This window comes from Aspergillus nomiae (genome assembly GCF_001204775.2).
Source record: "Aspergillus nomiae NRRL 13137 chromosome Unknown contig00666, whole genome shotgun sequence".
Lineage (NCBI taxonomy): Eukaryota > Fungi > Ascomycota > Eurotiomycetes > Eurotiales > Aspergillaceae > Aspergillus > Aspergillus nomiae.
In genome coordinates, this window is record NW_015378721.1 from 1 (window position 1) to 10491 (window position 10491).

The 10491-nt window shown below is 49.0% G+C and overlaps 4 protein-coding genes across 4 annotated transcripts; 2 read left to right on the top strand and 2 right to left on the bottom strand.

Annotated features, from left to right (window-relative positions):
• Positions 1–141: 141 nt before the first annotated feature.
• Positions 142–611, top strand: ANOM_011328 (putative eukaryotic translation initiation factor eIF1a-like protein; the record flags this gene model as incomplete). Its single annotated transcript, XM_015556584.1, has 2 exons — positions 142–452; positions 506–611. The coding sequence occupies 2 exons, from the start codon at positions 142–144 to the stop codon at positions 609–611; spliced, it is 417 nt and encodes a 138-aa protein (XP_015401122.1).
• Positions 612–737: 126 nt separating this feature from the next.
• On the bottom strand, positions 738–2934 carry ANOM_011329 (glycosyltransferase family 58 protein; the record flags this gene model as incomplete). Its single annotated transcript, XM_015556585.1, has 5 exons — positions 738–1112; positions 1226–1333; positions 1392–1915; positions 1982–2156; positions 2560–2934. The coding sequence occupies 5 exons, from the start codon at positions 2932–2934 to the stop codon at positions 738–740; spliced, it is 1557 nt and encodes a 518-aa protein (XP_015401123.1).
• Positions 2935–3586: 652 nt separating this feature from the next.
• Positions 3587–5046, top strand: ANOM_011330 (serine/threonine-protein phosphatase; the record flags this gene model as incomplete). The annotated part of the gene is made up of 2 exons (XM_015556586.1): positions 3587–3655; positions 3723–5046. The coding sequence occupies exons 1-2, from the start codon at positions 3639–3641 to the stop codon at positions 5044–5046; spliced, it is 1341 nt and encodes a 446-aa protein (XP_015401125.1). The 5' UTR covers positions 3587–3638.
• Positions 5047–5695: 649 nt separating this feature from the next.
• On the bottom strand, positions 5696–8685 carry ANOM_011331 (putative C6 transcription factor (NirA); the record flags this gene model as incomplete). Its single annotated transcript, XM_015556587.1, has 5 exons — positions 8460–8685; positions 8349–8403; positions 7332–8289; positions 6908–7276; positions 5696–6848 (listed from the first exon to the last, which is right to left on the bottom strand). Exons 1-5 carry the CDS (start codon positions 8643–8645, stop codon positions 5696–5698), a joined length of 2721 nt encoding a protein of 906 aa, XP_015401124.1. The 5' UTR covers positions 8646–8685.
• Between the last annotated feature and the right edge of the window lie 1806 nt (positions 8686–10491).

The following is a 10491-nucleotide window of genomic DNA, read 5'->3' on the forward strand; positions in this document are numbered from 1 at the left end:
ACCCCTCCACTATCGAAACACCAACTAGACTACCCCTCATCACAGCTTATCTGATCAGCAATTGCTTCATACGAGACAGTATTTCAGACATTGCGACGATTTACGCTCCAAGAAAAGAGAACCCAATTGCAATCGACCACCATGGCACCACCACGGCGCAAGGTTCTCGCAACAGCAGAAGAAACCTTGACCCCTCCAGACGAGCTCCAACAAGGTCAGCAAATCGCGCGAGTCATCAAGGCAACGGGAAACAATTTATATGTGGTCGAATTGCCATCAAAAGACACGGTTTTGGTCGAGCTACCTTCCCGCTTCCGTTCACGAATCTGGATGAAACGCAATTCCTACGTCGTGGTCGACACCAACGCTCTTGAGGACCGGGACAACAAGCTTGCTGGGGAGATTGTTAATATCGTTCGGGATGAGAAGGCCTGGCGCAAGGCTCCATTTTGGTAAATCGATCGAACCATTGTTTTTGTACTCTTACTGATTCTATATTTCACAGGCCAAAGGAATTTGTCAAGCAATCTACCGTTGTTGCATCGGATTCAGAGGAGGAGGAAGAGTCAAATATGGGCAAGATGCCTCCCTCGGACGACTCCGATGCTTGAACTAATCGGCGTATGGTGATTTCTGCATCCAATGCACGTGCGTTTACGCCTAATGTGAACCACGAGGACCAAGCGATAAAATCAATGAAGGCAACGATCAATTTGCAGCCTATACGTGGCTTATTATCACTGGATGTGCTCCTTTCTGTTGCGCTTCGGGGGCCCTTGGCTCAGTGCGTTCCTGCTATTGAAGAGGACACCGAAAACCTGAACGCCAAGTGAGAAGACAACGACCGAAGAACTGGCATTGGTGCTTGGATAGACGTTCCAACCCCACTCCTGCAACGCCCAGATCGCATATATAAGGATCGGATGGAACCCAGCCCGCCAGAGAAGGAAAGGCGTAGCCAGGAGAGATAGGCAAAGAATTGGTAATGAAGGGACCTTGCGCACAACAATCCAATTGCAAGCGATGTCAGCACCACGGTCATTATGAAAGACTTGGAAAGCACCACGGTGCGTTGGCGTCCTCGGAGGAGGTCCCGGAGGAAGCCAGGGAGGCTAGATCCCGACGGTCGTAGCCAGCCTGTGGCAACAAATAATCCCAGCAGAAAAATATGCAAGGCTAGCAAGGCCAAAGAGAACTGTTTGGATAGAAACAATTCCTCACCCACAAATCTCCAATTGACAGTCCACTTGAACATGAACTGTCTAGTCAACTCAAAGGCCCGCGCGACGTATCCTGTAGGGTTACTCTGTAGGAAGGGAATCGCTAGTAGAACCTAAACATCTGTAAGTCAGCCATAGCTTAACTTCCCTGATTGAATCAAGCATACGTACCTGTATGAGCAATGCTAGAATTCCAAGTCGAATACTCGGGACGAGGGAAAGGCTGAGCACAGTTACCACCGCAATGGCTGGCGCAAGGAGCAGTAAGGTCATCTTAATGCCAACTCCAACAGACCAAGCTGTAACACCGGCCGTCCATTTTTTATTCTGGAAGAGCAGAATCGCTATCCACATGGCAGAGGCCGCAAGGCCATCATTGAAAAGGCGCAAAACAAAGACGCTGTGGAGCCGCTTGGAAAGGACAAGAAGAGGAAACAGATATGGAGGAGCACCTGAATGCCTGTAGCAAGCCACCACAACCGCTAGCGTGACAAGATAGAAGACAGCAAATAATATCTGTCCGAAAAGAATATCTCGGCCTTCATCTGTTAGGTGATAGAGTGCTGTGTAGCTATATACGTGGGCGGCTGGGTATACAAGGGGTCCAGTGGATCCTTGGATCCGGGTATAGTCACGTTCACCAGATATGTAAAGAGCTATCTGCTGCATGTATGTCGTCCAGTCGATCTCAGTATCTAAATGTAGTCGCAACGGTCAGCTCCGCACGAACAAACAACACAATGATAACAGTACAAACTTACATGGGATCTTCCAGATGATAAGAGCACATAGGAAGGCATCGCCTACGATAAGAAGCGGTGCAATCCATTTGGTATGCCTGGGGTCCAGGCACAGTTCGTGGATGAAGCGCTTCAACTCCATCGTTGATGTTGTGCCAGAATTGCATGTGGCCTCAGGCGGGAGAACCAATGATATCTGACCATTTCCGGCTTAGCGGGATTTTTATTCCAGATACGTCGCGTTGCAACAGCACCAACCCGAAGCAAGGGAGGCGCAATTGAGACAGAGAAATCAAAGATGCTTTCTTAAAAATTGATTGAGTCAAGTTGCAGACATAAAAATGCCATTGTGCATCATGGCTTCAGATGACTATCTGTACATGGGTATATTGTTGGCATTGAGTTTGGTGCCTCCGTGGCATGACCCAATGCTAATAGATATTCTAAACAGTAGGTCCAACATTCCAGCGACCCAATTCATAATGTATCTCTCGTAATGGCACAGCCCCCGCTTGTATACAGCACCTTCCTTTGCATCTCGTGGCTAGGAAGGCTCGACCGTTAACATCTGCGTCGTGGCTCCTCTAATTTTCGTTGACGCCTTTTGAGAAGCCAAGCAATTCGCCTAGAACTCCGCCAGGCTTTGGAACAGGACACTCTCTTCCCGCCTTGGCCAATCGTTCAGCCTCCTCCTCCAATTGCAGGAATGTTGACACTTCGTCAGGAGGTTGGTGTGTCTGGGCGAGGGCGTTTCCTTCTGGCCCAAGCATTTCGGCATCCTTCCTCTTCCTCCTTCGAATTCGGGGGATTTGTTGCCCATCAGCAGTGACAATCATCTCCGAATCGGCGAGGGTACGACGCGGAGCAGGACAAGGGAAAAGGTGTGGCAGGCCGACAACGACAAGAGACGCAAGAAGAGTGGCTGCGAAAAGAGAGGACGTCGAACGCGACCGCGGATGTAGATGTGGCGGCATATTGATGATAATTGAGGGGATAAGCTGTGTGTTTTCAAGTGCACTGAGTGTTACTCCGGCATGGAAGGACTTCACTGTGTGAAACTCCTCGTTAGTGAGGGACCAGAATGGGGCAGGAATCAATTGACACACCTTGCGAGGAACACTTCAAGGCAGATCAAAGAAACGATGAGGGAGTCGCCCAGAAGGGAGGCATGGCCTCGCCAATGGTAGTGGGGAGAGCGAAAGGAGTATAGGGTAGGCCGGGGGAGACCGAAGCACGGAGTCAACGGAGTCAACGGACGTCCACTGGGAAGGACTTCGACGAAGAATTCGGACTAGGCTTGGCGATCAGATCTAATCTTATCTCTAGTGACGCTGATTGGCTGGGGGGTCACTCGGACGCCAAAACCGCGAGAGTCCCGTCAGCTTGTTGGCGCGCCACGGAAAAAGAACCTCCCCCAGTTCAGCGAACCTGCCCAGTTTCTTGGAGATCCCCTGTCGTGTTCTCTTATTGGATGCTGCATCAAACAAGAAAATGATCGCTCTTTTGCCGTCAACATAACGGTCGTCATTCTTTTTGCTCCCTGGACTGTCCAGGCTCAACCGACTCGGCTTCTTCTCTCCCCCCGACTCTTCGCTGGAGTCAGGACCCACCGACCACCCCTCTGCTTCGACTCACCTATCGATCCATTCCCAGTCTCTATCTTTTGCGCTAACTCACCATGAGCGATCTCGATAGGTACATGATGGACAAATTCTTTTACATGCTCCAGGAACGCCGAAACTAACTCTTATCTGTGATGTAGGGCGATCGCCCAACTACGCGCCTGTCGCTTGATACCCGAAACCCAGGTCCGTGAACTCTGCTACAAGGCGCGAGAGCTCCTCATAGAAGAAGGAAATGTTGTTTGTGTAGATGCGCCAGTCACGATTTGTGGCGATATTCATGGCCAGTTTCATGATTTGATGGAGCTCTTCAGAGTCGGAGGAGATGTCCCCGACACCAACTATCTCTTCATGGGCGACTTTGTCGATCGCGGATTCTATTCCCTTGAGTCTTTCCTCCTCCTTCTCTGCCTCAAAGTGCGCTATCCAGACCGTATCACCCTCATTCGTGGAAATCACGAGTCGCGCCAAATTACAACAGTCTATGGCTTCTATGACGAGTGTATTCGGAAATATGGCAGCGCCAACGTATGGCGTTATTGCTGTGAAGTCTTCGATTATTTGGCGCTAGGCGCCCTTGTTCTTGGAACAAGTTCGGAACTTGAACCGACAGGGCCCATTATGAACGATTCTACTCAGTCCACTATGCCGATCGACGACGCAGAGCTGGAGACCGAAGTACTAAATTCGAAGGGAGAGGTCACATACAGCTCATACCGACCAAGACAGGGTGCCTCGTCGGATGCATCAACAGAGACTAGAAACATGGGGGATATCCCAAGCCAGGCACCCCTCAGAACAGGTGCGCCCGGCACAGGTGCCTCGGGAGAAGGCGCGGGTAGCTATTCGAGCAGAACCGGAGCAGTCCTCTGTGTGCACGGCGGCCTCTCCCCTCTCATCGACACAGTCGACAAGATCCGTTTAATCGACAGAAAACAAGAAGTCCCCCATGAAGGCGCCATGTGCGACCTGTTATGGTCGGACCCTGATGAAATTGACGGCTGGGGATTGAGCCCGCGCGGTGCCGGGTTCCTGTTCGGCGGGGACATCGTGAAGCAGTTTAACTACAGAAACGACCTTTCCCTGATTGCGCGTGCCCATCAGCTTGTGATGGAGGGCTATAAGGAGATGTTCGACGGCGGGATCGTCACTGTCTGGTCAGCCCCCAACTACTGCTATCGATGTGGAAACGTGGCATCCATTCTGGAACTCGGCGAAGACACAAGCAACGGGGGTACGGTAACTAGGAGTAATGGTGACTACGGACGGAGCAACGGCATCATGACGACCGACAAGCCAGGCGTGAGGAGTCCCGGAAGAAGGTACAGGGTTTTTGAAGCCGCTGCGCAGGATACAAGGGGCATGCCCGCCAAAAAGCCTGTTGCAGATTATTTCCTGGTATGTCCCCCTTTTCTCCCCAAGACATCGTGCCAAACCGTAGACTTGCTCGTTCGCGCATTCTAACTAGTTCAGTAGTGATACCACTGACGCATAATTTCACTTCCTTTCTGTCCTATCTACATTCTTATATAGGCCGGCCCGTACCAGTTCTTTTCTTCAAGACCCAGCCATGATTCTAGAAGTATGGTGTTGTTGAGCATACTTTGCATTCGAAGTTGAACCTTGGAGCTACCTTTATGATCTGTTGAAAGCGAGGAACGATCCATTCTGTCTACTCATATGTCCATTGAGGTCGAAGTGTCCATATCTTAGAGGGTGATATTTATTCAATATCTCGGACGTACTGTTTCTTTTTTTCTTTGCTGGAGGCTATCACCAACGCAACTTCTAGCATAAATTATTACATTGAATATAAGATTTCAGTCACCCTCGGGGTATATCCATGCGGTTGCGTACAACTTGACGTATACGGTGAGCATTCGTGCAGCAAGGACCTCGAGAGAGAAAAATTATACAAAATCGTGGCAGATATTACCCTGAAAAACGAAAGAGGTTCGTAGCCTGTACAGTATATATACGTCTTTTTACAAACATCGGAAAGGGAGCATGAAGATAACAAAGAGAAAGACCATACCCTCATTAAAATCGTAAAATAACCAACATCCCAAATGATAAGTCATAATACAGGTCGTACCTAGAAATGCCGTAGAGGTCAAGACTGGTAGTTTCTCGGATAAACTACATCATTGTATCTCGGGATAGCGGGGTTCTCGTCCGATTGTGTTATATTAGGAGGATATCCCACAGCATATCTGACTGATTGAGGCCTGGAGGTATTGTCAGACCCGGATACCTGCCCGACGTAGCGGAAGTCGGGCGTCATCCCAGTCATAGTAGAGTTCCAGCCTTCTTTCCAATCCTCATATCCTGGATTAAACGCATTCGCATCCCGAAACCACCAATCTTGGCTTTCCTCAACTAAATTCTCCGGCGTACCAAATCCAGTCATTGGAGATGCGCTTGATGTGGATGCAATATCTTGACCAGTACCTAGTGACCGACCTTGTGCATCCTTCGGATCATACCATGAGTCACGCTGAGAGAGAGGAACAGGATGCATTGAGCCGTAAGCATGTGATACAGGCCGCAGGTATGTTGGCTCTGGTAATTGGGCATCTGTTCGTGGCAGCTGTGCACTTGAATACCGCTGAGCTGCTCGCATGGCCGACAAAGAAGTGGGAATCGGCACCCCTGTCGCATACTGGGTGCCTAAAGATCCAAGTGCATTGGAAGGGCCTTGAAATGAAGGATTGCCCTGCTCACTTGTGGGAGCGTACTGGCCAGGCGACGGTACACTGTTTGAGATTGTTGCAGGAGGTTGAGGTTGAGCTGCAACAGACGATGGAGACTGCTCAGAGGTGGAGGGCGATGATGCTTGGTCCCATGAACCCCATGAACCCCATTTCAGATGTGTCTGCTCGAGAACGATAACCGCCTCTGGAGGCAACTCGACTTGCCACTTACTGGCCGATATATCCAGGATTCGAAGGGTCCGTCGAGCGCAAAGCCAGCTTTCGCCCATTTCATCGAGGTGCCGGAGACAATGAATAACGTCTCTTTGAGCGTTCTTTTCCGGGAGGTTGAGCAGGTGAATGGTACAGGCGGTATGAGCCATGTATACTGCAATATTGCAGATCTGCTTGAACCCGTAGGTACGCTTGTATATCCGGAGCAGCTTTGAAATGGCGGAAGCAGCCTGCGTGCACAGCTTACGGGGGGAGACGTGTTGGGGGAGAGGCGAGTTTGACTTTGTGTACTTTAGGAAAGGACGATAAAGGTGTATGAAGAGCAGTTGGTAGAACATACTGCAACTGTGTCAGTATTCGTGTTACAGAATATCAAGGAAACGCAATTTTCAGCTTACTGCATGAGCAAAGCCTGAGGCAACAGCCTTTCTTTTGGCTCTAGCTCTTTCGGCAAGTCTCTCTTCCATGCCTCAAGCCTCGTATGAATTTCGCTGAGCTTCTTCAGTTCAACCTGTTTCGAGAGGGGTTTATCTCGGGGGGTTGGATCATAGAAAGACACGAGTAGATCACCGCTGATCTCACACAGTTTGGATATTTGCAATGCCACCGTTCTGGTCCGTGATGGTTGTGTATTTTCGAGGCTCGCCCCAGCATCAGTGTAGGAAGACCACAATTCTGCTTCCTCGTTGGGCAGAATGTCAATCTTTGGTACACTCACGCTAGTAGCCGCCAGTTGAGGAAGGCGACCGAGGTAATTGGACCAACATCTATGATAGTTAGCCATTTCCTCTAGCATCTATATAAGGTAGCAGGGGGAAGTACTTGTCAATGAGGTAACAGCCCCAGAAAGTAATTCGCCGTGCGTCAACCTCCTCCTCATCAAGGTTGCGAGCTCCAAGGCTGGTTGAGTCGAAGTTTAGCCCTAAATCCAATGCCATACGGAAGCTCATGCCGCTGTAGACCCAGCCTTTGCCTTCACGACCACACCCAGCCTCTCTGACAGACATGAGGGCGAGAGCTTGCACCGTGCAAAGTTTCGCATTTGCATGCTCATCATTTTCGAGCACAAGCCTTTTTGCTTCCTTGAAAAAGTGATCTCCTGCGGTCGCTGAGTTCTGAGGGTCTTCCCGGGCCCCGTCCCAAGAGCTGAAGTGGCAGCCGAGAGCTAGCATTGCATTGACCAACAAGGACGAACAATACTGGCCGGAAACATTATGAACATAATCGCGATAAAAGAGGTCTTTTGAGAGGGTTGTGAAAAAAGGGTAATGCCATGTGAAGTACATCGTCATGAGGTGGCTAAGTAACTGTTCATCCGAAGTGACTCTCGTCCATCGGGTAATGGAGCGATCGTGTGTATGACCGACACTCTGGCCCTCCAAGTCCGCATTATATTCATAAAGCTCCGACCCGGGCGGCAAAAAGATGAGGTTCGAAGTGCCGCCAATAAACTTCCGAGAGCCGTCCAGCATAAGACCACTCATCCTTCCAGCCAATTCCGACTCAAATTGATCTGCCTGTGTGGGGTCATAATCTCCATTAGATACGGGATCCCTGGAAGTGGACGTAGATCCCCTTTCCTGACCCATGATCGACTGTGCTACATCCTCTAGATTGTCGCAGGATCGTATCTGCCGCACCAAGTCGAAAGCATCCTCTTCTTCATAGTTCAGTATGGCTTGTATCAAGGTCAGTAGAGTCGCATTCTTCGTCCGTAGCGTATCGGTGTCCTTCTTATACACCCCTTTGCGACGATGGTCGGAATTTGGATCATAAATGCCTAAGAAGTAGTTAGTTATGCCTATCGCGTTATACCTTCGTTGATGAGGTGAAATTTACAGGTCGTATGGTATACTGAGGAGCAGGCTGCACAGCTGGGTAGATTGCCATCGCACTGGGAGCAAACATTAGATGTGAAGTTGATGTAGGCAATGGAAGTAGCTCCTGTACCTTCGATTTCCTTCGGCGACAAGCGATACAGGCTGTGCTGACACAGCGCCTCTTGGAAGTAGAGCCGCTATCTGTGTTCATTGTTTGGGGCCGCGCACTCGACTTTCCTCGAGGTACTTTGAATGTTGATGACTCCATGGCCAATTCTGGCCACTTCTCCGTAGAGCCCTCGTTCATGCTGGTCATGTCCACCCAAGAATGTTCGGATAAAGCGTGGGGTCAGAGCGGAGCATACTTATCGGACGTGGGGAGAGCACTTGGTGCTTTGATTTTGAATGGATGCCACGGGGTCTTGGAGGTAGGCAAGAGGCGACCTGCAGATTATGTTGCTGGTAGTGAGGGCACGGCACAGAGATCCCGGTCTTGTGATGGGCGCATTAGCTATACAGGGCGCGGCAGCTAGTGTGCGGATGGGCAAACACCAATTGTCCAGTATCACGCAGATCGATGAGCACAGATCATTCAAGGGGGTAGATGGAATAAGATAGGTCGCCCCCAGACTGCTAATGACCCGCAAGTGGAGGCGGGGAGCCGTCGATAGAGGGGATTTCTATCGGGACCTGCAGGGCAGTGTCGGCTTGGACTTGACAGAGATAAGTGTCTGGATGAGACGCGCAGACGATGATTGGACTAGGATGACGCTCAGAGAACAATCAGGCACGATAGATACTAGTAGCTGCTAGACTACTAATAGCTTCCTGCAGCCCATCATCCATCGAGGCTCTCGTTCTGGCAGCAATTCATTCTGAATCATTGGGTTGGAGAGCGAATCGCGCGATAAGCGGTCACCGCCTTCGCTGACTAAGAGCAATATCGTCATTTCATCGCATTTTTGTTTTGCGGTCGATTCATTTGTTATTAATACATTTATTGTGCTCACTCATGAGTGTCTTAGGGATTTGTCTCATCTCTCGATATATATCCTACAACCCCCTGATTCTAGGGCTACGTGGGTGCCTGTATGGACGTAGTCCTTTTATCCGTCACCCTCCGAACAAGTCTATTCACCAATCAGCGGCTTTGTATTATAAGAAAAGTTGGAAATCTGAACAAAAGTTGTACATGACCTCAGTTTGTTCAATTAACTTTACCCATATGAAGAATAGCTACATACTACGTACTCCGTACTGTACCCCCGATATCTCCTTACACATCCCGTGTGATTTTTCTGGTGTACAAAGTACGACGCCTCTCAGGGCCCAACAAAAGAGGTCTTCTAAGAGATAGATTCCTCTCCGGACATGGCTTGAAACCCCAACTTTTCCCTTACCGCTCTTGCCCAACATATGCACACTGACAACGCATCGTATTTCAGCTTAGAAAAACTACGACGATGAAGATCTTATGCACCCAATACAGATTATTACCTGATGCCAAGTCCCTTTACCATATCTGGTTTAGTGCCATGGGATGGGAGTTCCAGTAAATTGAATCGGCATCCATGCTTCCGGAACCGAGGTGAAAAATGCCATAGAAGAAATATTTTTATCATTTGCCTCTGTTTTTTGAAACAGGGACGGAGAAAAAAAAACAAAAAAAAAAAAAAGAAAAAAAAAAAGAAAAGAAAGAATTTTTTGCCTTCCCAAAAAAAATAATTAGAGTGCCCTGGTAATGTCCGCTGATTATTTGATTAGTTAGTCAGGCAATGGTATCATAACTCAACCGATATCATAAACTCCTAGTTGATCAGTTGACTGTACAGTCCGTACTTTACTCTTTTACTACTTTTAAGAGTCAGAACAATAACAAACCAGCTCATACAGAGTTCCCTGAACCAATTAATCGAATTGATAAATATGCAAGCCTGCATAGGCGCTGGTGCCAAGGGAGCACTACCGAGTAGCATACCGTGCAGTCCAATATAGGGAGACCAATCATGAAGGCGCTCGGCTACGGTTGATGTTCAGGGACTATTCGAGAGCGAAGTTCGGATGGTATGGAGAATTAAGTACTATGCACAGTACCATTTACATTTATTGTGCAAGATGTGCTCAGTTCTCCATCGCACAGAAGTAAATAATGTAAACAAAAA